Here is a 26,778-nt window from a genome sequence, read left to right on the forward strand (position 1 = left end):
TGTGCCTTTCTGGTCCTGGAAGGCAGGAATTGTTCTGCCTGTTTTGGAGCTGAGGAACCTGCCTCTCAGAATCCCACCTGCCCCCTGCTTTCAGGGGCTATTCAGATTGGAGAAAGGAGGGGAAGTTCTGGGGAGGCCCTGGGGCTGGCTTAATCCCTTCCCCTGACTCTCCCTTCATGCCCCAGTGGGAGGAAGGGCCTCCTCTCAGGGCGGAGATGCCTGGGGCAGTGCTGCCATCTACACCCGGGATAGGCAGGGGGTTGGGGGGAAACAGGTGTCAAGCAAAGGCTGAGGGGAAAGGGTGATTTGCATGGGGCTGAAAATTCCCCTGCCTCTTGGGTTTTCCAGCACAGGGCCTTTGAACCTTTCCCCACCTAAAAATAGAGTCAAACCATTGCAAGGGTGTTGATCCCCAGCCCTGCTGGGGACTGGCCATGCACGGCCCTGGGTTCAAACCCAGGAGCCTCTGCAGGGGGCTCTGAGGCCTGACTGGAGACACCCGCCCTCAAGTCTTAGGCTCCAGGAGAGCTGAGGAAGTCTTCCCCGCCTTGAACTGTCGCCAAGGACAGGCTTTTCCTCCCACAGTAGGCTGGAGAGCAGCCTGCGAGGTTTCCCTCGTCCCCTAAGTGAGGAGGCTGAGCCATAGCCGGCATAAATTCCAAGTTATCGTGGGGCAGAGAGGAAACCATCAATGAAAGCTTCCAAATTATTTGGCTCATGAGAAGGCAGAGATGAAAGCGAGGATTTGGCGGCAGATAACGTTTGCAGTAAATCTCTTCACTGGGCTGTCCCTTCTCTTTCTGTGCATGGGCTGGAGAGAAAGGCCTTTATAATCTGCGGGGGCTGGGGGCCGAGGGCTGTGGACACCTGGTGAAAGGGCATCTGGAGTCCCTTCTGCTCAGTCCCCAGAGTAAGAAGCCGGAGGGGGGTGCTGGTTTTCAGCCTGCTCACACGGTCTGTTCCCAGTCTGGCCCAAGTTCCCAGCCTCAGTGCTTGCAAGTTGATGTGTGTGGCGCAGGAGTCCCTTCCTGGCGGCCGCAGAGCCACGGGACCCGTGGTTTACTTCGTCTCCTCATCTGTGAAGGTGGACGGTGATGGGTGGAGATTTGAGGACTAGGAGTGTTTAGCGTAGCAGCAGCACTGGCACGTAGAGAAGCCACCAGCTATGGAAAGAGCTGGGGCTGGGTTTAGGCGACACTGGCAGGGCTGCCCCTGGAATGACCTGTGCACTCTGAGGGTGCAGATCAAGGAGCACCCTATATACCAGAGGGAGGTGCCCCAGGCTGGAACAAAGTGCTCTGACCAGGAGTCAGGACCCTGGACAGGGCCGAGGCCTTGAGGCCCAGCTTCCCTTCTGGCCCTTAACCAGTGGGTGGCCTCCCTCATCCTGAGTGAAAGGGGACTGCAGGCCTCAGTACTGGGGGCTGAAAGAACGGGCCCTGGGATTCCTGGGAGGCTGGGTTAGGATTTTTGGTGGAAGTACACTAAGTCTGCAGTTGGCCCCAGGATCCCTTTTGGCAGTGGAGGGGAAAGGTGGGGCTGACCCCAAGAACACAGGCTGCTGCCTTCTTCTGCTCTGCCTGCCAGCGGGATCCCCACAAAGCTGAGATCTGTCCCTTGGGGCTTAAGTCGGCCAGACTAGTCCTGAAGGAGAGGAAGGGATTAGCCTGGTTAGGGAGGTGATATTAGTACATAAACCGTGCTGAGGCCTTGGGTTTCTGGCCTGGCCTGTCTCACCAAATAGCATGAACATAACTTAGTGGGTCATATCTGTGAGAGCCTGATAGAGATCACAGACCAGAGATTATTTTTTTAAATACCAATATCAGACCCCCATCCCTTATCATTCCCAAGAATTCTGACTTAAATGTTCTGGAGTAGGACCCCAGGTACCTGTACTTTTTAAAAGCCCTCCTGCTGGAAGCCAGGCTTAAGAACTACTGCCATAGGGTAGGAATAAAGACGCAGACGTAGAGAACGGACTTGAGGACACAGCGGGGGAAGGGGAAGCTGGGATGAAGTGAGGGAGTAGCAGTGACATATATACACTACCAAATGTAAAGTGGATGGCTAGTGGAAAGCAGCCGCATAGCACAGGGAGATCAGCTCGGTGCTTTGTGACCACCTAGAGGGGTGGGATAGGGAGGGTGGGAGGGAGGCTCAAGAGGGAGAGGATATGGGGATATATGTGTACAGAAAACTGATTCACTTTGTTATATAGCAGAAACTGACACAACATTGTAAAGCAATTATACTCCAATAAAGATATTAAAAAAAAAAAAAAAAAAAAAAAGAACTACTGCCGTAGACCTTTTCTCCTGATCTGCTAAGACAGGAGTTTCTGGCTTGGTCCTCCCTGGAAGTTGAGGGAGGAAGGGAAGGCCTTCCAGCCTGGGTCCGTGACCTAAACAAAGGCTGGGAGTGTGGGTGGGGGCGGCCCGCAGCTCACCCCTTCTCCCAAAGCAGCCAGGGGACTGACAGGTTTCTGCCAAGCCCTCCGCCTAGCATAGGTGGGAAGGGCAGTTTGAGAAGAGACCCGGAGGCCGTCCTGTGGTTTGGAGGCTGCTGTTTGAAGCTGTATCTTCCTCAGGCCTGGGGCAGAGAGGCAGATGGAGGGGCAGGCCGAGAAGTAAGGGTTTCCCCTAGGCAGGCTGTCTTGAGGTAGAAAGCTGAAAGTTGTGTTTTCAGGAAGTCAGAGTCCCCAGAAGTCAGCCAGTGGGCAGGGACATAGGTCTTTAGGACCCTAGAACTAGTGATTAAACTCAGCAGACACTTGAGAGCACCTACTAGGCCCAGCCTACTGCTAGGGGCACAGAAAATGCAGGCCCTATCCCTGGGGAGCTTGTCCTCTGACTGTTAGCAGGATGCAGGTGCTATACAGGAAAGTGTCCGTTATGAGAGGTGCAGCCGCTTTGCCACTAAGGAGCTCTGTGACCTTGGGCAAGTAATAGTTTCTCTCTGAGCCTCAGGGTCATCATCTATAGAGCCCTGCCCTGCAGTTACTGTTCTGTAGATGTGACTGTCCTGTCCTGAGGCCTGTGGAGCCTGGGGGTGGGGGAGATCCCAGACGTGAGTGGAAGTGAAGCTTGCCTCCCTGGGATGGAAGCCTGGATGGTCCCAGAACAGGGTGGGCAGGAGCTGGCCTCCTTTTTAGGCCCCGGTGACAAACTGTATATACCCGTAGATGAGAGAATGGGGCTTCTCTGCCTGTCCACAGGGGCCCTTCACCAGTGCTCAGCCTTTCACCTCTGGGACAGGGCCCAGGAGAAAGAGGTGACCCTGTGAACAGCCTCTGCCACCAGTGGAGTGTCTTCCTGACCCAGGGTCTGTGAAAGTTCCTCTATAAGGATGGCCTTCCCTAGGAAAGGCAGCGAGTGGAGAGTGAGAGTGCAGTATATCTGCTTGACCCATTGCTTTTGAAAATGGACCCCTTCCTCCCTGGGTGAAGGCAAGGGTGACCAGATTGTGCTGGGGTGCAAAGCCACAGGATAAATAAGGTGCATTCTTGGAGGAGCCAGAGGTGTTACCCAAATGTTTGAAATAACATATTTTATATTAAAACAATGATGGCGTATGTTGTAGCAAAATGCTCCCAAACTTGAGAGGTAAAACAGGAGGCTCCAAAAAAAAAAAAAAGTTTTTTGCTTGCCCCTGTGGTTTTGAGCGGTGTTTCTAGCCAGCAGTTCCTCTGCTACCCTGGGAAGTAGGCAGGCAGTGAGGGGGGAGCCCTTACGCTGGGCTAAGCACCTGCTCTCTGAGCCTCCCACTGCCTTCCTCTGGGGTGGGGGGCAGAATCCACTTCTCGTATAGTTGGAAACATTGCTGCTCCCGCCAACTGGAAAGGCCTCCCGGCCTCTGGGACTTGTCTTGCAAAAGAAATGTGTGTAATAAATTCTCTTTAAGAGCAGGAAGTGCTGTTATCCTTGTGAAAGAGAAAGAGATGTTGAGTGTGTGTATGTGTGTGTGTGTGTGTGTGTGTGTGTAAATGTCTGACCAAATTAGCCTAGTGGTAGCTTGAATGGGACTGGGAGGCTATTTCCAGAGCCCTTCTCTGGTGTTTTAGGCCTAATTTTAAGTATCTAAGTACGCTCTTGGCTGAGATAGTCTTTATCAGTTTCCAGCCCAAGAAAGAGATTTTTTTTAAAAGAAGAAATAGCTGACTGGTTTGCAGGCAGCATTACATTGGTTACAGGACAGTGCAGACCTTAGACAAGTGGTTTAACCTCTCTGAGTCTTGGCCTCCACATCTGTAAAGTGGAAGTACTATGAATTAGGTGAGATTGTATATATATAGCGTTTAGCACAGCACCTGGCATACTATAACAGGGCAATCACTTTTCACTATTAGCTGTTCTTTCTAATGAGATGAGGTGCTCAGAAAAAAACTGTGATGTCAAATGAGGTGCCGGTAGTAATTTTACTTGGCTCTTTCAGGACAGACTGTCAAACATCCTTGGGGAGATTAGAGAGAGGGGGCACTCCTACCTTTGCATTGGGACTTTTGATGTGGACAGAGTCAAGGAGAGGCAGTCCTGGCCAAAGCCATTTTCATTGGCTTTGGGACAGTGACCAAGACCAGTTCCTGAGTTCCACCTGGAAGAATCCTTTGGGCCAGCCCTCTGTCTCCACTCTCCCTGCTAGGAGGACAGGACAGGAAGTTTCAGAGTTTAGTCATACTTCAGACCAATCCTGGGGTTCATTCATTTACTCACTCACTTGTTCCACAAGCATTTCTTGAGTACCTGCTATGTGCCAGGCACTGTGCCACAAACAGGCACAATGATAAGCACGACACATGCAGTCTCTGCCTCGCTCAGCTTGATTATTAGAGGAGATGGACATTAAACAAATAATTACACAAATAATCATATTCTGTAATTATGATAGGTGTTGGAGCTTTTCCTTAAGTGACTGAACTTCCCCTTGTGCCTCTTGGTCTGAAATACACTATGATATAATACTTCACCCTTGAGAAAAGGAAACAGAAACTAAGGTCCCAGGATGAAATGTTCAAATAACATTCATAAATCTTGTGATCATATACAGAAACTCTTAGCATAGCAGAGTGAAAGTTGCCTGTTGTCATTGTCTTTATTTGCTTTTGGACATCATGTCAGACTCCAGATATGACATGCTTTCTGGCATAGCCTGTTTTTGGTTCTTCTGGGGAAATAGATACAGAAAGCTCAATAGACTTTTCAATGCTTGTGGTCTTCAGTCTTGGGAAAAGGAACTAGAGGGTAAGCCACGTGCAGTTTCCCCACGTCTGGGCAGAGCAGGGTCTTCAGCTCCCTTCAGAGCTGCATTGGCACCTCTGGCACTCACATTGGTTACTAGATTAGAGTTTTAGACCTTTAAACATTCTTCATACTGTTTGAAGAAGCTACAATTAACATCTCCCAAGCAGCTCAGCAGAACTTGGTTGCTAGGCAGCAGACCTTTAAAGACAATTTGTCAATTTCTGCCAAAAGAGAAAAATAGTAAACATTCACATTCTTAGAAAATTGCTTGTTTTCCAGCTTCCAACTTCCTTGCCATGGCAAGGCCTCCAGTTCATCAGTGTCCATTTTATTCCTTATTTAGTTTTCATAAATAATTCAGAGGCATTTTAGGAGAATAATCGAGCCTTTTTTAAAGCCTAACCTTTGGCAGTTCAAAACAGAAAGATGTTTGGGTTGCCGTATTTGTGGACAGGTTTTATATGAATGTACAGGGGTTCCTTTGGAAGGTACAGAGTACCGAGCTGTAGCCTTGGGCAGCTACCCAGAAAGGTAGTAGCAGATCCATGGGAGGCTCTTGAGTCATTCAGCCTTAGTTAGCACCTAGCATGTGTCAGGCCCTGCGTGCACTGCTGCGGCAAGAGACGAGGAGATTCCAGTACAGGGGCTGTGGAAGTTCAGAGGAGCCCAGAACTCAGCCTGGCATCAGGGAAGGCTTCCCAAAGCAGATGTGGGCTGGACTAATACCCTAAGCGTGAAACAGGCTGCCCCCACTTTGGCAGGGAGAAGAGTGTCCCAGCAGGGTCCTCTCATGTGCCAAGGGTGAAAAGTACTTGGGAGGGAGACTACCCGTGCATCCTTGTGGCCATGGGGCCTGGTAGACTCTGCAGCTCAGCCTGAGGGCAGTGGGAAGACAGTAGAAAGCCACTGGGGAACTTGGAACTTGCGAAGGTCACTGTCTAATTTGCATATTCCAGCCCTTGGGGAAACCACTTGATTTGGCTTAGGGTTAACTCAAGGGCATTGGCAATGAGCAGGTGGCCAAGAGGGGCTGGGGTTGTGCAGGGGTGCTGAATGGCTCCGGTGTTGTCTATCTGGGTTCCTTTGCCACTTCCAACATGAAGGACCTTGTGTAGGTTATTAAACTAACCTGAGTCCTGGGTTTCTCAACTGTAAAATAGGGATGATGGTAGCACCCACCTCACAGAGTTGGTATAGGGACTAATAATTCAAGAACAGCCATTAGACTGGCGCTGGGCACACAGTGCTCGTTAAGTGTTGACTGGTACCATTAAGATAGTGCTGCCCTTCCTGTGCTTCCATCAGTCCTCTGCCCAAAAGGGCCACTGGTGTCCAGTCTGCCCCCTGCTGCCTGAGTGACTGCAGATGAAACTTGCAACTCTCTTGGGACTGGACTCTTTTTTTTTTCCCTCTCTCTCTCTCTCTCCTGAATCTCCCTGACTGAATTGAGCACGGGATCCCTTCCAGCTCTGAGTTCTCAATGCCAAGCCTGTTCCTAGGTCAGGGCCACGTCTCCGCCCGCTGGTGTGGCTTGGCTCTCTGTCTGTGCCTTACAGACTAGGGCTGCCTCTTGCTCCATTCAGTCCACGTGCTTGGGTTATTTCAGCTCTGGGTATATCCATGATGTGTATCACCTGTTCATGGGGGTTCAAAAAGCATTGCCAAGGAACCAGCTGGGGGCCCTGAAGGGCCCTTTTATTCATTCATTCATTTAATCATCCACTCAGTCACTATTTATTGAACACCTACTATGTGCCAGTCACCCTGCCAGGCATTGAGAATGTTGCAGAGAATAGGACAGGTGTGGCAGGAGAGATGACAAGAAGCAAGCAACATGCATACACCAGTTAATTTTCAGGAGTATAAGTACTGAGACGTGAGGCAGAATGATGGGCTAGAAAGTGGCTCTGTTGGGTGGTTGGCGGCCGTGAGTCAGGGTGATCAGGGTGATCCCTCAGAGGTGACATTTAAACTACAGCCCAGGATCAGGGAACAGCAAGAGGTTTCAAACTCACCTGTGCCTTTTTGGAGGGGCACACAGTGACACTTGGCTCTTGAACGGTTGATTTCTGGTGCAAGATGACAGGCTTTCACTGTTGGGCGGTTCCTTTTGGCATCAGAGCAACAAGGCGTTAGATGTCGTACCACGTGGCTTGCCAGGGTTGGGAGAACTTTGAGACAATCACCAGTCCACTGTGGGTTCAGTTTACCCCCACCAGGTCCTATACTGGGCCCCAGAGGGAAATAACCCAGCCCCAGCCAGCAAAGGGAGGTGCCGAAGGATACCACAGAAGCACCCAGTACCTGAGTTTGTGTTCTTCTATCAGCCGTCTTGCTACTTGCTAATAAGATATGCAAATTATCAGGGCTGTGAAATCTTTGCACATTTCATCTTCTGTTTAATTAGCATTTAATCGTAATCTCATTTTAATTTTTTCACACTGGCACCCTAATTAAATGTTAGGGTGTTAGTCTTAACAATTAAATTATATTGGCAAATAGAGTCTTCAAGAAACTTGACCTTTTGCAAGCCAGGGCGCTCTCTAGCTAGATGCAGACATTAATTAGTTTTCTGCAAGATGCTGCCTTGAGCCCCCTTGGTGCCCCCATTTCAGTTGTTTCCTTGTGGTTACAGCCCTAGGTTCAAGAGAGACACACAGCCAGCGGGTGGGGCCTCCCGCAGGCAGAGATTACCACTGAATGGCTTGTCACGAGCCTCTGGAAGGCCAGTGGATGCTGATTCTTCCGGGGAGGGGAGTGGGCTTGGAGCTGGGTCTGAGGCCTGGAGGACTCCTTGAAGTGGTTTCTCTTCTCTCCACAATGTGAACTCTCCTTTAACTTGTGATTCTCATGTGATGATCACTGGGAAAGTTGGTACCAAAGCAAGTCACATAGTGTCCAGTGCTGCCACCAGGTCCTACAGCAGCCCTTTGTGGAGGACCCAGTGAGGCCGAGCAGCCAGGGCAGGTGAGGCACTGCCAGTGCCACTGAGACTTGCCTTGGAGGTTGCTCTGGGGTGGGGGCAACAGACAGAATGTGGGAAGAGCTGTTTCCCCCCGAGTGAGCAGGTGCTCAAAAGAAAACCAAAGCACGAGGGTGTGTCCACTCACGGCCTAGCCCTGAGGGAATTTGGATGGGCGTGATTGAGAAGGAATTCAACACGATCCTCCTACCCCATCACAAACAGAGAATGGTACTTCAGAGCTCCCACCGAGCAGGGCTCATGGTATCCTTGTTCTTTTTTTTTTTTTTTTTTTTTTAATTTTTATTGGAGTAGAGCTGATTTACAATGTTATGTCAGTTTTCAGGTGCACAGCAAAGTGAACCAGTTATACATATACATATATCCACTCTTCTTTAGGTTTTTTTTCCATAGATGCCATCACGGTATCCTTGTTCTTGAGAGACCATGGAGACCCTGACCCATGAGAGGCTGTGCTCTGGGCTGCCCCAAACCCTGGGCTCTCCCTCAGCTATCTGCATGAGGCCCTGGCACGTAGTTGCCTGGACTCTTTGACGCTTGTGACTGTGGTAACAACAGCAAACATAACTTTGAATCTTCAGCAGAAATTTCTGAACAGTCACTTCACGGCAGTATTGCATTCACAGAAGCCTTTCTGCCATCTAATTTTTCCTCACTGTTTTTGATTTTCTCGGCAAGTCTTTCCTCTTCTCTCTGAGGTCCACTACCGTCCATCACCAGATTCTGTCCTTGAGCAGGTCAGAGCACATAAATTCAGTCCAACACATTTATTGAAGATCTTCTGTGTGCAAAGCACTGTGCTGGGTTCAGAGAAGATGCATTCTTGTACTTATTGCTTTTGTGCCGTCTTCTTATTTTTGAGTGAGTGGGCTTTCTGCATTTGCCTTTTCCTGCCCTGGCCTGTGAAGCAGATCACACTGAGGCAATCTGAAGCCATTCTCTCTCCACCTTTGCTCCCCACAGGTTTTCCGGACAGACTTGATCACAGCCATGAAGATTCCAGACTCATACCAGCTCAGCCCGGATGACTACTATATCCTGGCAGACCCATGGCGACAGGAATGGGAGAAAGGTGTGCAGGTGCCCGCCGGGGCAGAGGCCATTCCAGAGCCCGTGGTGAGGTGAGCCGGGAAGCCCAGGCCAGGGGGACCATAGGCAGGGGATGAAGGGGAGGCTAGGACCAGTCAAGGGATTCCTTTCTAGTGTGTCTCTATTCTTAGATTCTTTTGCCCTAAAAAAACATTGCAGTGTTCCAGAAATACTGCAGCTTACCTCTGAGGCCAAGGGTTTGAGCTTGGGCTCAGCTCCGGAGCCAGACAGCCTGGGTTCAAATTGCCAGTCTTATTCAGTGCGACCTTGGGCCAGAAATGGAACCTCCCTGGGTGTCAGTTTCCTTGTGCGTAAAATGGGAGTGATAACAATAGCACCTGCCCCATGCAGTGGTCGAGATGATGTAGAGGAACGATGCATGGAAGGTCCTGGACACAGGACCTGGCACACACGAGCACTCAGTGAAAACTGGCCGTGGATTAGCTTGATGTCGATCCAAACTGGGTCCCACCAGAGGATCTTCTCAGGGAAATCTCCAGGCTTTTAACTAGTCCTTAAGATAGGGATAAGCCATGCTCTTGACTTCTTAAACCTTTTTTAGGAGTTCTTAGCAGGACGGAATCCAGTGCCTGGCACACACATCAGATGTTCACGAAGCAGTTGCTCTGACCAGACTCTGAGGAGGCCCTCCTGCCAGGGCTAGGTCAGGGTTGGGTCAGGGATGAGTCCTCTTTGGGCTTTGGTGCCTTATGCTCTTGTAGGTCAGGGAGACTCCTGGTGCTCTTGTCAGGAGGTGGCCTTGTGGCCGTAAGCCTTGCATCCAATGACAGAGTTCAGCCAAGTGCTTCTTTCTGCACCCCGGGAAACCCTCCAAGTCATGTCTTGGGATACAGGGGCCTACTGTCCTGGCCTCCTCTGCCCACCAGCTTGCCTGGGCTGGGCAGCTTGTGTTATTGGCAGTTCATTCCCGGCCTTGGCAGCCCTGTGGCTCTCACTTAGGCCCATTTTGACCAGGCCTGGGGCAAAGATCTCAGCTGTCACCTCCCTTGACATTGGCACTGTTGCTTCCTGGCAGCCACACCTATGACTGGCTCACAGACACCCAGTGCCTGCCTGATGCCAGGCCTGTGCTGGGCATGGGATTACAGAGGCGAAGCAGACTCTAAGCCTCACTCGGTGCTCAGTGAGGATTGGGTGTTGGGCAGTGCTCAGCCTCCTGGGCTCCCAAGGGCTGAATGCCTACCAGCTCTTGTCTTCAGCGCTCTGAGAATCAGGGAAGCTCCAGGCCTCTCTGGACGGGAGTGTATGCGGGATTTAGAGAAAGAATTTATTCTACACATCCTCTGCCCAGGGCCAAAAACATGGGTCAGCCTCCTAGCCAGTTTCGCACCCTCACCTCTGCAGACTGAAGAACTGTTACTGACCTCTTTGAACCTGTTTCCTTCTCTGTAAAATGGGTCTAAAAACAGTACATGCCTGATACTGTGGTGGTGAGGATTAAATGAGAATTCACATGCCAAGGGCCCAGGATAATGAGGCAGAGGGGTGGGCCACCAGCTGGGCAGAGAGGAGTGAGCCCTGATTAGGCTCAGCCCAGCAGTCTGTCCTCTGTCCTTGATGTCAATGTCAGGTGGTTCCAGAAACATCCGCCGGCCTGGGTAATTACTTGCAGATGCCTCCACACCAGTAGCTTGGCTACAGTTGGTGTTTTATCTGTTGACATCAAGACGAGAGCATGTGTTCAGACAGCTCTGGCTCTACTAGGTACATTCCCCACATACACATGGCTGCTCTAGGCTGACAGGGGCCAGGCACTCCTGGACTATCCATGCTCTTTGGAGAGGATAGACTGGAGGGGGAGAGATGCTCTCGTGGAGATACCTCTATGCCCCGTCTTTCCCTGTCTCCCTCCAGCCTGGTCCCTGCATCTTCTGGGGTGCCTTCCGCCGCACAGCCCTCATCTGGAAGCCAGCACGGCAGCCACTGTGCTCAGAATTGTTATAGGAACCCTGTTCCTGAGAACTTGCTATGCCGAGCCTGTTACTCTCATCTTCTCATTTAATTATCATGTTGGCCCTCTAAAGGGCATATTGCTGTCCCCATTCTGTAGATGAGGAAGTTGGGAAATTCTGGGGAATTCCCTGCCTGACCGCCGCCAGGGCCTTGTGGGCTGGGCCGGGAAAACACAGGCCACGGGAACAAGCCCTGGGTTGCCCCTGTGTGGCCCAAAGAGAGTCTTATGCCCTGATCACCCTGGCTTGCTGACTCTGCCCTCCCCTGCTGCTACCCTGGCTCCGTCCATCCCTGTCTCCTAGCCCAGTCCTCCCTGGCCCTTGAGCAGGTCTGCCCACCTCATGGTCTGAAACTTCTCTGGATAATGAGAACCTCTCACTCTCAGATCGTGAATTGAGGGAGGGCCTACACTGCTCCCTCGGTGTGGCCAAAAGACTCAGCTCAGGGCAAAATCAACCTCTGGTGTCCGTCTGGTCTCCTGGAGTAGAGAGCCCTCCCCTTCTCCAGATCCCAGCCCAGCCATCCACCTCCTCCTAGCTGACCTCAGTCTTACTGGCTGCAGCTGAGACTGAGGCCTTGGCCTAGGGTAAGGTCTGTCCACCCTTGATAGGAGTGTTTCCTCCATAGTCAGAGCCAGAAGAGGCCAAACAGATGAAGATGAGAGCCCCAGGAAGTACAGGAAATGCCTTTTTTGTTGTGAGCCCTTTAACCTCAGCTTTCCAGAGAAAGGAATGTGATCTTGGCCCCAAGAGGTCTGGCCAGGTGGCAGCTGACTGAGCACACAAGTGTGGGTAGTTATGCCAGTAGGTGGTGGGCATTCGGGCAAGAGTTATCCAAAACCCCAGCTAAGCATATGCTGGGGGCACAAACAAGGCAGGGTCATGGCAAAATTATGGTGTTTTTCAAAGAATATGTTAATTTAAATAAAAGCCTCATGAGGAAAGGCAGAATTTTGTAGGACCAAGAGTACTAATATTCCTTCTATTTGGAATGATCTGGGGGTCAGGGGGCATCACATCATTATCTTTGCCTAAGACCTTCCTTTATCTGGGCATCTTGTGTGGGAAAAGGTGGTGCCAGGCCCTTTCCCTTTCTCCTTGGCTCCCTCAGTCTCCTCTGGGCCTCCCTCCTGCCTGGAGGCCATTCTGCCTCCCTGTCTCCTTCATCCTTCCTGCCCCCCTTGCTGACACCGGGGCATTTCCTGGCGCCCAGGAGCCCTCCCCACAGCTGAGCCACGTCTGTGCATCCAGAGCCCTGCCTTCTCCTCCCCAGTCGGCGCTGAGTCACAGCCCCTGGCAGCCCTGCCTTCGACCCCAGGAGGCCTCTCGGGCAAGTAAGGGGCCTCTCAGCCCTGGCAGGGCTGGCCAGATGGAGGCCAGGCTCCCCAGCAATAACCATGGCAACTGGTAGGGGGTGGGAAGAGCTGGCATTCTGAACTGGCATCAGGAACTGAGGGGCAGCACACAGCTGATCCAAGAGAGGAAGCTGTGCTCTCCCAAGGCAAAACACCCTCATATACCATTTCAGAAGAAGCAAAATGTATATCTTAAAATACATACTGGGGCTTCCCTGGTGGCGCAGTGGTTGAGAATCTGCCTGCTAATGCAGGGGACACGGGTTCGAGCCCTGGTCTGGGAAGATCCCACATGCCGCGGAGCAACTAGGCCCGTGAGCCACAATTACTGAGCCTGCGTGTCTGGAGCCTGTGCTCCGCAACAAGAGAGGCCGCGATAGTGAGAGGCCCGCGCACCATGATGAAGAGTGGCCCCCGCTTGCCACAACTAGAGAAAGCCCTCACACAGAAACGAAGACCCAACACAGCCAAAAATAAATAAATAAATAAATAAAATTCAGAACAGATAATTAAAAAAAAAAAAAATACATACTCACACACATATAGTGCTTACTACATGCCAGGCACAGTTCTAAGAGCTCTACATGTATTCATCCATTTAATCCTCATGCCAACTGTAGAAGGTAGGTGCTGTTATCATTAGCCCATTTTCTGGGGCACAGAGAAGTTAAGTGGCTTACCCAGAGTCACCCATTAAGTGGTGGAGCTGGGCTTGGAGACCTCACCCTGCAGTCAGGGCACTTCCAAGCTGCCTCAGAGGCAGAGCCATGGCCTGAGGGTGGGCTGACCTGGAGTGTGACCCTGAGACTGTAGCAGGTGCATCCTCTTCACCCCAGAGGAGCCCTGGCCTCAGTGCCCCTGAGGCTATTGGTGGAGGAGGGGCCAGAACTTGTGAGGGCCTGGGAATAATCCCTGGCCTCTCCCCAGCTTTGAGGGGTATGCTGAAGGACCTGGAGGCCAGCTGGCTCTATCCTCCTGGTCCCAGAGTGGCTGGCACTGGGCATTGCCCAGGACAGCACTTGGAATGCCTCCTACAGCCTCTGCAGGGTGGGCAGGTGGGAGGAGGGAATGGAAGGAGGTGGGCCCTGCTCGGCATTGAAGTCTCACTCCTCACTTGCCCACTAGCTCCTCAGCCATGCTGGCCAACTTACTAAAGGCCCCCAGACCCAGCAAGAGTAGCAGGCTGAGGGCACCCTCCCCTCACACCTTCTCTTGATTTCCTAGGATTCTTCCACCATTGGAAGGCCCCCCTACCCAGGTGTCCCCTAGCGGCTCCGAACTTGGTGAGGCCTCCCAGCCTGATTGGCCAGGGGGCAGCCGCTATGACCTGGACGAGATTGACGCCTACTGGCTGGAACTCATCAACTCGGAGCTCAAGGAGATGGGTAGGTGACCCGCCAGCTGAGAATGGGGTGGGGGCAGGCCAAGGAGGGTTTTCTTCTGAACCCCAACATCCTCACCCTCAGAAGGGCAGTGGCCATCACTGGTCTTTGGCACTTCACAGGTCTGGGGGGAAAGTCCCTGCTGCATTACTGACTAGTGTGCTTCAATTTCTGTAGCTCTCAGATGGAGGCAATAATAGCATGTCATTTATACGGTTTGGGGGAATATTGTAGTAAGTGTGACTGTTGCATGAAGATTGAGTGAGCCCTGGGAGTCTAGGATTACAGATGGGGCCAGGGTCCGTTGGTATGGGCCTTCTGGCTGGAGCCCACCACGTCCCAAGAAGGGCCAGCTCTGCCATATTCAGCCACCTTCCCAGGTCCCCCATACACATAGCTCAAGCAGTGGGTTGCCCACGGAGCCGGCTGCATCCCAGAGACACTTCCATGGTATCTGTGTGTACACAAGCATGTGTGTGGTCACAAGCAGGGTCTGAAGTCACAACACCACACCAGCCCCCGGGGGCCTTTGAGGTTGCGTGGTCCAGCCCAGTCAGTTTTTGGACCATGGAGCTGGGGTCCTGAGATAGTGCAACCAGTGAATGGGTGGAAACCCTCCTGTACATCTGCCCTGAGAGGCCAGGCTCCTGACACCCTGCCCTGCTGTCCTCACAGAGAGGCCAGAGCTGGATGAGCTGACGCTCGAGCGCGTGCTGGAGGAGCTGGAGACTCTGTGCCACCAGAACATGGCGCGGGCCATCGAGACGCAGGAGGGGCTGGGCATCGAGTATGATGAGGATGTCGTCTGTGACGTGTGCCGCTCTCCCGAGGGTGAAGATGGCAACGAGATGGTCTTCTGCGACAAATGCAACGTCTGCGTGCACCAGGTAGGCAGCTCCCATTGCCGTCACCATGCTGTGCGGGCAGGCCCCTGCCTGACCCGGTCACCCTGGCTGTAGGGGTGCAGCAGCACTGTGGGCACGGGCCCCTAAGAAGGAGGGCGAGGGGGTGGAAGGGAATGGCATGAGTGCCTGTGGTGCCAGGGATACCCAGGGCCCCTCGGCTCAGCCCCCTCAGCCAGATTTGAGTAACGCCCATTGGATGGTCTTTCTGTCCTTTCCTGCCGGCATCCCTCAGATTCCCCCCACTGAACACCCTACCCGCTCCTCCTCTGCTCCTCACCATCCTGAACTTAAAACGAGGCAGCGGTGTAGTGACTGAGGGCAGAGCCTGGAGCCAGGCCACCTGGTTTCAAACCATGGCTCTGCCCTTTGCAAGCTATTTGATTTTGGGTAAGTTTCTTAATCTCTCTGAGCCTCTGTTTCCTCAAGTGTAAATAAAAGTAAGTTGTTGTGAGGATTAAGTTCTTTGCTATGAGTCATTTGGTTAGAACGGTATGGTAAGAGTTGTTCGTGTTTGTTAACATTATTGGTATTATAAACCAGGTGCCGCCTGACTAGGCTCCCCTCTTGATCTTGGGCCCCAAGGCTCTAGGTCTGGGGCATCTCTGGGCCTTGTTTGTAGAAGATGTAGAAGACCTGACTGGAACCCAGTGGACCCACTCTGGCCCTGACTTTGAGGCCCTCCCTTACCCACTTCTGCTGGAATAGCACCCGGGGAGCTTAAAAGGGCTTCACCTGGCTGGCAGGTTGGTAGGCAGTGCACCACCCTCCTCATTCATCTACGTCCCTTATACTCAGCAGCTCTTAGGTCCATAAGCCCTAGGCATTACCAGAAGGGTGCCCAATCACAGATACCTGTGAAAAAAGATGAAAGCTCTGGGCCTTGTCCTCAGGCAGCATACATACCCAAATTTGTATTCAATTTAAGGGAGTTCATGGATGCCCCTGAAATCCATCACTGATTAGGAACCTCTGCTGAAGTGACTGTCCTCCCAGCAGAGGGCAGAGCTGAGCCCTTTCACAGAAGACTGTGAGATGGTGAAATTTCAGCGCACAACCCACACAAAGAGAATCCCTGGAGCCCTTGCATTATAGTCCCTTAGGAGATCTCTTTGGCAGAGATGAGTAGCAGTGTCACTCTGTAGCTCCTAGCTTGGGCTGGGGCTAGGACTATTTGTAGCCGAATGCTGACCAGAAGCGGATTGGCCAATGCCTCTGACCTGTGACCACCCTGCTCTCTCCCCAGGCATGCTACGGGATCCTCAAGGTGCCCACGGGCAGCTGGTTGTGCCGGACGTGTGCCCTGGGTGTCCAGCCGAAGTGCCTGCTCTGCCCCAAGCGAGGAGGAGCCTTGAAGCCCACTAGAAGTGGGACCAAGTGGGTGCACGTCAGCTGCGCTCTGTGGATTCCTGAGGTGGGCAGATGTGGGGCTGGGGCGGCCCTGGGGCACAGCCATGGGGAAGTGGGTCTGAACAGAACTCGGAACCCCGACGGCAGAGCACTAGGAAAAGAAGGTGATGGGCCACGTTAAATGGCGGATCTCAGGTGTCGAGCCTGGGAAGAGCTCAGGCAGCAGCCCACAGGGAACTTCACCCATGGACCTAGGCAGAACTTGGGTGGCTGTTTCCATGGGAAAATGGGATTATGAGCCACTGGGGGATCCAGGTGGTAGGTGTGAGAGCTGGACAGAAGTCAGGCAGCCGACTCTAGGGGAAAGCAGGTTGTGGGTCTACCCAAATCTAGGCGGTGGTCCCAACCAAAGTCAAGTGCTTTTTTTAAAACGAAAATAAGCCAAATGACCTAAAAGGAAATCAGGTGGGGAGCCTGATTAAAATTGGAGAGTAGGGCTGTGGCTGGAATGGGGGGAGGTGGGCCCAGGTCTGAGTCTAGGCTGGGGGGCGGACCATGGATGATGGGCTGGGCCCACAGTGAGTTAGCAGAGGCCCTGGGCTCCTGTCTTATTTGAAATGTGAAATGCTGACATTCACTGGCGTTTCAGCCCTCTCCCTGCTGTGTGCCCTGACCCAGAATGAGGCCCCACTCCAATGCTGCCTGTGCCCGGAAGCAAGCCAGGTGGCCCTGTCAGCAGGTGGCCCCTCCCCTTCCTGGGCTCGCAGTCTGAAAGTCCTTGCTGGGACCCACATCACAGGTTTCTGTGATCATAGTGGTTATGTCAGCAATAGTCACTTGCTGCCACATCAGCATCTTGAAGTCTGGGACTACCTCTGAGTATACCTGGTCTGGGCACAGCAGGGACACAGAGGATCAACAAGGACCTACCATGGGGGCTCTTTGGTTCAGGATCTCTGGACAGGGGCCCTTTTTCCCTCCTTAGGCATGGGCAGTAGGAAGGCAAATGTACCCTGCCTCTGGGGCTGAGGAGTGGGCTGTGCCCAGGAGACGGGCATGATTATAGCCCTGTCTCCATAGGAGGGGCTAAACAAAGGCACATCCCCCTTGGCCAGGAAAGCCCTGGAGGTCCCCAGGAAGAGATCCTACCGTGGGGACCTATAGTCGCCACCCAGAAAAATAAGTAAAATAAATTCAAGTTCTAATAAGAACTCTGAAGATGCTATTAACAAAGGCCTGAGGTACAGAAGAGAGGGGGACCTTGCCTGTATTCATCTGCACACGGAAGCATCTCTGTCTTGAGACTCACATAGTCACAGGCACACATACACTCAGTCAGTTACACACACGGAAGCGCACTCTCCCAGTCACAGTTTAAGCCTAGCCGCTATAGAGCACACACTAACACTCACTCCATGGTCAACTTGGGAAGTCAGGAAGGACTTGGGACTCTCCCGCTGCCGTGTCTGCTCACCGCCTGGTTTCAGCAGACGGGTCCCCCATTTAGGTGATCCCTGGAGGCAGGCTGGGGATGAGAGGCCTGATGCAGCTCCCTGTGTCCTGCCCCAGGTCAGCATCGGGTGCCCCGAGAAGATGGAGCCCATCACCAAGATCTCGCATATCCCAGCCAGCCGCTGGGCTCTGTCCTGCAGCCTCTGCAAGGAGTGCACGGGCACCTGCATCCAGGTACACAGCCCCTTCACCCCGCTGCTGCCCGGGAGCCCATGTAGGAGCCAGGTACACAGAGGGGTGTGTCTGGGACACCCTGTAAAACAGGCCACTGCCAGCACCCTCCACCTGCCCCATGGTGCTACAGACAGAAGCACTGATGGGCCTCGGACAGGGACCAGAGTCAGCACCCCACCTGCCAGGCACTCCTCCATCCCTAGTTCCACTAGGCACGGGGCACAGGCCTGGGGAGCCAGGCTCACCCCCCCGTTACAGTACTGAGGGGGCTTTCCCCAAGAGCAAGGGTCTGTGGGCTTAATAAATACGTTGACCTCTCTTCTGATGTCAAACTTGACATGTGAGAGGGCTAAGAATCAAACTTTTCCTCCAACTAAGCTAACAGGCTCTCCCTACACAGGGCAGGGCTGTGTTAGTTTGTTGACAGTAACGGTTCCCAAATTCTAGGGCTCATCAGTATTACCCAGAGGACTTGTTAAAACACAGATTGCTTGGCCTACCCTCCAGAGGTCCTGATTCTGTAGATCTGTAGGTGGGGCTGAGAATTTGCATATTTCTAGCAAGCTCCCATGTGATATTGATGCTCCTGGCCTATAGGTTGGGAAGTGGGAGGGTCATCCTTTCTCTCCCTTGTCTCTTCAGGAACAGTTGTCATTGTAAACACTAGATGTACCTCTACCCATTTATTATACTTTCAGTTTGTGAGTGCAGTGTAAACGGCCACTAATATTTTGATGGGTTATTGCTGAAACAGTTGTCAGCTGCCCACAGCCATCATCCCAGGTAACCCAGGCCCTGAGTTGGCCCTAACTGCCTGGACAGGAGAAGAAGGAAGGGACCCAACTCTAGCCCCTCTTCCCAGAGGACAAGGGAGGGGCATAACTCCCCGTCTTAGATGACATTGCAGGAGTAGAGGAGGCAGGGACCCATCAACAGCCTCTTTCTTTTGATGCCTCAGATCCAAAGTCATTGTCCACACAGAAATGCAGCTTGTCCCCAGAGGGGTTGTCAGTCATCTGATTGTTGACTTCCCCAGGGTACATGATGCTGTCCAGCTCCCCCAGAGCTCCCCCTTCCCATCTTCCATGACTCCCTCCACAACCTGCAGGATGTTGGCAGCCCGTGCCATTTTGTTTAGGGTCTCACCAGCATTCTGCATTCTCAGTGTAACCCTGGGGGATGCCCCACATTCTTCTTCCCTCCCACCAGGGCTCCCTTCATACCTCACGCTGCCCTTCTTCTCCCTCCAGTGTTCCATGCCTTCCTGCGTCACGGCATTCCACGTCACATGCGCCTTTGACCACAGCCTGGAAATGAGGACTATATTAGCAGACAACGACGAGGTCAAGTTCAAGTCGTTCTGCCAGGAGCACAGTGATGGGGGCCCACGGGGTGAAACCACGTCCGAACCCGTGGAGCCCAGCCCAGCCAGCGAGGACCTGGAGAAGGTGACCCTGCGCAAGCAACGGCTGCAGCAGCTGGAGGAAGACTTCTATGAGCTGGTGGAGCCGGCCGAGGTGGCCGAGCGCCTGGACCTGGCTGAGGCGCTGGTCGACTTCATCTACCAGTACTGGAAGCTGAAGAGGAAAGCCAACGCCAACCAGCCACTGCTGACGCCCAAGACCGACGAGGTGGACAACCTGGCCCAGCAGGAGCAGGACGTCCTCTACCGCCGCCTGAAGCTCTTCACGCACCTGCGGCAGGACCTGGAGAGAGTGAGTCCCCCTGCCGCCCCCCAACCCGCCCGCCCGGTGGGCAGCCCAGGAGGCCTTTCCACCCCTCCCTCGCTGCCCTGGAGCAGCCATGGTTCACCAGCATTCAAATTGTGAGCTCTGGCCAAGGCGCTGAGGGCTGCCAGCTCTCAGACAGGATTGGGGTAACTGAGAGTTTGTAGAACAGGGGAGGATCCAGCTCTGGGGTCTCTGAGTCCCTCTTGTCCCAGCCCTTTTGCAGACCTGGTGAAGGGTGGGGACCCTGCCAGGACTGTGAGTCTGGGAAACACCAGGGCTGGGGCAAGGACCCAAGCTTCTGACTCCTAGTGGTCTCTGTGGGCCCTGCCTGGTCCCAACACACGCGCTTTGCTTGGAGTCGGAGGCAGGGGAGGAACTGGGAATCACAAGTGAGGTGAATCAGTGTAATAAGCACGTGCTGGGCCAAAGCAGGGAAGACAGGTGTGAGTGCAGCTCCCGGGGGTGCTGGATAGAGGGAACAGTGTGAGCAGAGGCACCGGGGTGTGAGGGTGGGCTGGAGACCAGCGGCAGCCTGTGTGGAGTGGAAGGATGGGGCTGGGTGGGTGGACCAAAGTGTGTCTGGAAGCTGCAGAAGTGTTTTAAGCGGGGACTGTCCTGCTGTGGCAGCAGGTTCCAAACGCTCACCCTGGAGGTGGAATCACAGGGCCCAGGTGGAGTGAGTGGGTTGGCCAAAAGCCCTCAGCTGTGCCCTGGGAGGCAGGTGATCTTGCCTTGGTCCAGGCGCATCGCTTTGGGGGCTGAGTGAGATGAGGAAGATGTGCAGACACCTCGGTTTTGGGCTGGGCCGTGGAGGTTGGGGACCAGTGAGGGTTGCTTTCCTAGAGCATGGAGGCCCCCCAAAGCCTCTAATGCCTGCTGTTCCTCCCAGAAAGAAGGGGAAAGGGTCCTGCCTTCTGTGGAGCGTGCGCTCGAACTTGGCTTTTTTGGTACCCCTCCCCTGACTCCTCCAGCTGATAAAGTACCACCCCCCAAGTTGGGGGCACCCCAAGGATGAAGCAGGGTGTTCCAAGTCCTTGATCCAGTCCTCTGAACCCCAGGTGCTGTTCTGGCCTCTCCTCTGGGGGACATTCAGTTCTAGGATTCGGAGTATGAGGGGTCATGTCAGGGGGACACAGACTCACATGCCCGCCCGCTCCCCAGGCCATGCTGGGGAACAGCCAGGGTGGAAGCATCAAGGGGGGCTTTGTGTGACTTAAGGCAAGCTGCTTTGCTTAGGCGTGTCTCAGTTGGCGAGTCTGGTTAGAGCAATTCGGCAGATGTTGTGCTGTGGGCTGGGTGGGGCGGGGCGGAGGGCATGGAGGTGGAGGCTCTGAAACTGGACCCGGCTTCTCCACCCTCCTGCACCCCACGCATCTGCCCTGAGGCCTGGTCACGTGGAAATGACCCTGTTGGCCTGGGAGGGAGCTTACTGCCTGGCAGCCAGCCTGCCACCAGGTCAGAAGGTGGGGGGGGCAGGGGGGTCACCAAATGTCCACGGCTCCAGCCAGGACAGAGAGCAAGGCCACCTACACTGCAGTCACTGCTTCCTGGGTAGCCCAGCCTCCTGTCTCCCAGGGCCATCAGGTACAAATCCTTCGAGACCAAAGCTGCTTCCACACTTGTCCTCAGGCCACCCTCGAGTCTCCACCCCCAGGGTCTTGAGTACAGACACCCTGCTTTTAGCCCTCCTGTTTCCAAACGACTCAGCACATCTGACCTCCCTGGTCTGTGCTGCTCAGCCCACATGTCTGGCCCTGGCTAGGCTGCGTGGAGAGGTCAGGGGACGGGCTCACCTACTGAACCATCATCGTGGAAAAAGAGATGAGAGGTAGATAGTGCCATCCTTAAGGAGCAGATGGGGAAGGTGGGGCTCAGAGAGGTGAAGAAAGCCTTGGAGGAATGTGTGTTTTCTAGAGTTGAGTTGAATTGGGGCCTGAATAAGGGGAGGAGTTTGTCAGAGAGTTGTTGGCTTATTCTCTATTCTGTACATTTCCTGGGCAAAAGTACCCCCTTATCAGTCCCCCGACCTTCCGACCCCATTGTCAACTGGTACAGGTGAAGCCAGGGGCTGAGGTTGTCATGGGCTAGGATACTGAGGTAGCTCTGGGGCTCCTGGGTCTGTGCCTCACAGACACCTTTGGTTGAGGCACAAAGCCCTCCAAAGTCAGGTGTGAGTTGGTCCACTCTTCCCCATGAAGAGGAGGCAGGGCCAGCCTTGGAGTCTGTGCAGCTTCTTAGGGCTCAGGAGGGCCCTGTTAAAATGCTGCTTCTCCAGCAGCCTCCAGGCTGGGCTGAAGGGCACCAGCTGAGTGCAAGACCAGGGAGTGCACAGCCCTGGCAGGCTGAGGAGAGGAGGTCAGACAGCCATGCGCCAGTTGACCCCCTCCGGTCCAGCCTCAGATCTTTTCACGGCCATGCGTTGGTGACTCGAGTGAGTGAACAGGGCCGAGAACTATGCCATGGGGGAGGCTTTCTGCAAAGACCCATGGCTATTGGTGGCCTGGCCAGCAGGCCCAGTCTCTGACCATGACCCTGTGCCAACAGTCAAGAGTATCCAGCCTGTCACTGGGCACCACGCCAGCTTGGGCTGGATCCATCGAGGATTCAAGGCAGGGGTTGAGACTGAGGCTGTGTGTAGCCTGGGTCTACATTCAGTTCCAGCACTTCCAGCTCTGTGCCTTGTGAGTTATAGTTTCTACTTCTCTGAGTTTCAATTTCCTTGCCTGTAAAATGGGAATAAGGATCTAGCTGACCTTAGATCCCAGGAAAGATGGGGGACAGAGCTTAGCACACTACCGTCCATTGTTAGGGGTGGTTATTGTTGCTGTTCTGTCTCCTAGAAGGGTGGGCTGCTCAGATGGCGGGCTCCAGGGAGGACTGAAAGGGCAGGCCCAGTGCTAGGGCCCAGGAATCATGCATCCTCCCTGATTGATTTGCCTCCCAAGGCAGAAGTTTTGCTGAGAGAAGCAGGGGTCATGCTACCACCAGCATGAAATCCCATTTTACGGTCAGCCTAGAAGATGTGCTTTCCTAAAATTTCAGCCTTAGGCCTCAGCTGTGGCAGGCAGCACAGGAAAGCATGGCCACTGCAGCCTCCCAGAGTTATTCACAGCTGACAAAAAAATTGCAGCACTGATGATCAGCGATCAGCCCAACAAACACCGGCTGGTGTCCCCTAGCAACCGTGCTGGTAGTTTGGGCTACGCGGGGCCTCACTGCCTGTGGCTCTGGATCTGGTTACCAGGAGTTTATTGAAGGTTTTACCTGGCCTGAGAGGAGCCGAGAGGGCAGGGGCAGCTCTCAGACACACACGTCCCAGGGGATGGACATGTAGGAACTCCCCACAGCCTCATTCCCCATAGCTCTCTCCAGGAGAGGAAGGTTCTGCCCTCCCCCACACTCGCCACCTGTTTTCTCGGCAGTTGTCACACCCCATTTACTCTGTCCTCAGTGCCTGGGTTGTGTCTCCTTGACCTCCCACCAAAGCCTATCTTGTCCCGGGCAGCCGTGGCCTCCAGCCTCCAGCTTGTCAACCCCATGGCTCCCAACTCTAGGATTTTTTCCAACCCATTAGCCCCTCTACCCACTCAAACCCTGTCACCCCCTCCAACTGCTTCGGGTCAGTAGCCCCAAATCCCCAATCCCCCTTCTTCACCACAGCCTCCCATTCTCCCTGCTCAGTTCCTCCTTCACTGTCCCCTGCTTCCTTCACTCCCACCCCATGTGGCATTAGCTCACTGCCAGTCCCTTGCACCTGTGCAAAGGCCACACCCCGGGCAGAGCCTCACCCAGTAGGAGGCACTCAGCCCACCAGGAGCGATCCTATAGCAGTGAGCAGGTGAGCCCCCCAGGGTGCCTGCCAGCCAGCCTTGTTGGGACACTAGCCAGCAGCATTCTGGGCCCCCCCCATTACCACCTGTCTCCACCCCTGCCCCCCTCCCTCAGGGCTCTCCCGTCTCTTAGCAGACCTCACCTCCTGTTCCTCAGACCAGAACCCTCCAACTCCTTGCCCGGTGGTGCCCTCTGTACCCATTCTCTGCCCTTTTCTCCCATGTCCTCCCCTCCCCGCCCCCCCAGGGATCTCTTTCCAGCCCACACCCCGCAGCACAGGAATATCTATCTTGTCTTCACCCCTTCTCCGTCTCCAGGATTCCTCCACTGTCCGAATTCATTTTACCTTCTCCCATCTTCAAAAACAAGTCCTCCCTCCCCATGTCCCTCTAGTCATGGGTTTTTCACCCTCGTTACTCTCTCCTTTTCTGTCATCCCTCACTGTTCTTACTTCTTTGCTTCTCACTCCGCCTAGGTTCCTGCCACCACCATATTCCAGAACCTTCCACCAGGGCCACCTACAGCCTCCATCTCCCGCTTCTCCATCCTCATCCCCCAGCCTTCTCAGCAGTGGTTGCCACAGTCAAGCATGCCCTTGGTCTTGAAACACTTTTCCTGTGGATGCTCTGACCAGATTCCCCCTGATACCCCAGTTCTGCTCCCTCTCTGAATCCTCCTTGGTCCCAGTGGTCATTCACCACACTAGGTCTGACCTCTCATTGCGCATCTGCTCCACAGCTTTACTCCCCATCAGGAGGCTGGCTCCAGCCCACACCTCCCTCCCCTGCTCCAGCATCTCGTGCCCAGTATGCCCTGTCCCCACCACAACCTCCCCAGGCTCCATAAATGCCCCCTACACTGGTCCATTCTAGCTCAAGATAACTGGCTGGGAGTCCTCCCTGCCCCTCTCCTCTCCTCAGCCCACATCCAGGTTCTCTTTGCAAAACTTGCTGTTATCAAAACAATTTTATCAAAAAGTAAAACCTGCTTTTATTACTGATCCCTGCTCTAGTTCAGGGGGACTTTTCCACTTGATTCTTTTTTGTACTCTTTGATTTTTTTTTTTTTTTTTAAAGAGAACGTTTTGTCTTTATAATAAGAAAAAAACAATGTAAGGAGTCCGATAGCCTGGGTGGGCTTCTAAGGTGGTATCTATAGTTTTCCCCAAAAGCCATCAAGGAAGAGGAATTTTACAACATTCAGTAACATGTAGCTATATTACCAAGAATCTTGGGAGAAATTAGAGAAGTAATTGATGATTCCAGGGTGAAGTGGGAATAAGGGGTCACGATGTGACCAAAGTACCAACCAAAGAATGTGGGCACCATTGGGATTCTCACAGAATCTTCCATAGCAGGAATCTCCAGACATTAGTGATTGTGTAATGTAGGTACCCTTATCATGGAAAGAAAATTGAGCATTTACCTCCAATATATTGTATTTTTAATATCTCATTTATATCTTCCATGGTATATTATAAAAGCAAACCTAATCAGAATTTCTAATAGGACCAAAAAACCCCCCAACACTAGAAGTTCTAATATTTTCTTCCTATACTGTGATGAGCTGTCAAAATCAACAGCCCATGGAGCTCACTTTGGAGGCCCTCGGCCTAGGACAGTAGTTCTCAGGTTCCATGGTGCTATGTAAGATGTATACTTGAGGGCCCCCGCCTCCAGAGAGTTTGATATTCCCCCAAGCCTGAAAATCTGTATTTTTAACCAGCCACCCCAGGGATTTGGGGGTAATCTTGACCAGTAATTCATTTGAGCCTGCCTTGAGAAACCTTGCTCTAGTGTTTCGAAAAGATAAAAAAAAAGAAAGAAAGAAACTACATCTGTATTTTAATAGGAAGTAGACCTTGGCTGATCTGTTTTTAGGCTGGATATATTGACTGGTTTGTTCTTAGGCCTCCAAAGTAGCCACGAATCCATCCACCTCTCTTCATCCCTACTGTCCCCATGCGCACTTGGCCGCATGACTGCCAGGAGGAAAGAGACCAGGGTATGAGGAGAATAAGGTTGGGCTGCTTAGATGTGGTGGACAGGAATGCCCTCTGGAGGTGATATTTGAGCCAAGACCTGAAAGATGAGGTCTAGCCTTGGGAAGAGAGGGTTGAAGAGCATTTGGGGCCAAGAGTTGAATGTATATCAAGGCCCCAAGGCAGAAGTGGGCTGGACACAGAAAGAAGGGGACTGGAGGGCAGTGCGGCTGGAGCTTGGAGAACCGTGGGACATAGACTGTGAGATGACAGTGGGAGGTCAAATTGGGCAAGGCTCTGAGCTGTGGCTCTGGTTTTTTTAAGTGTGACAGGAAGAAAGCTCTATCTGTTTCCTAGGGCTACTGCGACAAAGTACTACAAACTCCGTGGCTTTAAACAACATACATTTGTTTTCTCACAGTTCTAGAGGCCAGAAATTTTAGATCAAGGTGTTGGCAGGGTTGATTCCTCCTAGAGGCTCTGAGGCTGAAACCCTCCATACCTCTCTCCTAGCTTCTGGTGGTTGCTGGCAACCCTTGGTGTTCTGTGACTTGTAGACCCATGACTCCAGTCTCGGTCATCACATGGCATTCTCTCAGTATGTCTTCACATGGCCTTTTATAAGGACATTAGTCATTGCATTTAGGGCTCAGTCATATCCAATGTGACCTCATCTTAACTAATTACATCCAAGGTTCCAGGTGGACATAAATTTTGGGAAAGGGCACCATTCAACCCAATGCAGAATCTATTGGAGGTTTCAAGGGAAGGAGGATTTACATTTTAAGATTTACATTTGTATTTCAAGAATATTGCTCCAGGATAGCAGAGAGGTGAAAACAGCTGGCCGTCCAGGTGAAGATGATGGGGGTGTCGAGGAGGTGGAGGGAGCTGTTGGGATGGGAGGGAGTCAAGTTCACCAGGAACGGGAATTCCCTGTGGTATTCCAGTCCAGTGGTTAGGACTCCGCGCTTTCACTGCCATGGGCCCGGCTTCGATCCCTGGTCAGGGAACTAAGATCCCTCAAGCTGTGCAGGGCGGCCAAAAAAAAAAAGTTCACCAGGAAGGACTGATGGGACATACTGATGGATCAGCTGTGGGAGCAGATGAGGGGGAGCTGGGTCCTTAAGGATGACTCCTGGGTCTCAGCACTTACACATCCCTGCTCCCTGTCCCCACCACCACCAAAATCCCTCCACAGTTCCCGCTGACCTGGCTCAGTCAGGCCTCAGAGCCTGACACTCTAGCCACAAGGCCTTGCTCTCCTCTCCCCTAC

General features: G+C 53.1%; 1 protein-coding gene across 9 annotated transcripts in view; it reads left to right on the forward strand.

Moving 5' to 3' along the window:
* The window catches only part of JADE2 (jade family PHD finger 2), a 120,032-nt gene that overhangs the window by 82,711 nt on the left and 10,543 nt on the right, over positions 1-26,778 (forward strand). For all 9 annotated transcript variants that reach the window (XM_057540157.1, XM_007172154.2, XM_057540158.1 and 6 more), the window contains 6 exons: positions 9,187-9,344; positions 13,865-14,025; positions 14,698-14,909; positions 16,171-16,338; positions 17,844-17,960; positions 19,211-19,675. In XM_057540157.1, the coding sequence (XP_057396140.1) occupies positions 9,187-9,344; positions 13,865-14,025; positions 14,698-14,909; positions 16,171-16,338; positions 17,844-17,960; positions 19,211-19,675 (1,281 nt within the window). The remainder of the gene's footprint in view (positions 1-9,186; positions 9,345-13,864; positions 14,026-14,697; positions 14,910-16,170; positions 16,339-17,843; positions 17,961-19,210; positions 19,676-26,778) is intronic.

This window comes from Balaenoptera acutorostrata, chromosome 2, assembly GCF_949987535.1.
Source record: "Balaenoptera acutorostrata chromosome 2, mBalAcu1.1, whole genome shotgun sequence".
Classification (NCBI taxonomy): Eukaryota; Metazoa; Chordata; class Mammalia; order Artiodactyla; family Balaenopteridae; genus Balaenoptera; species Balaenoptera acutorostrata.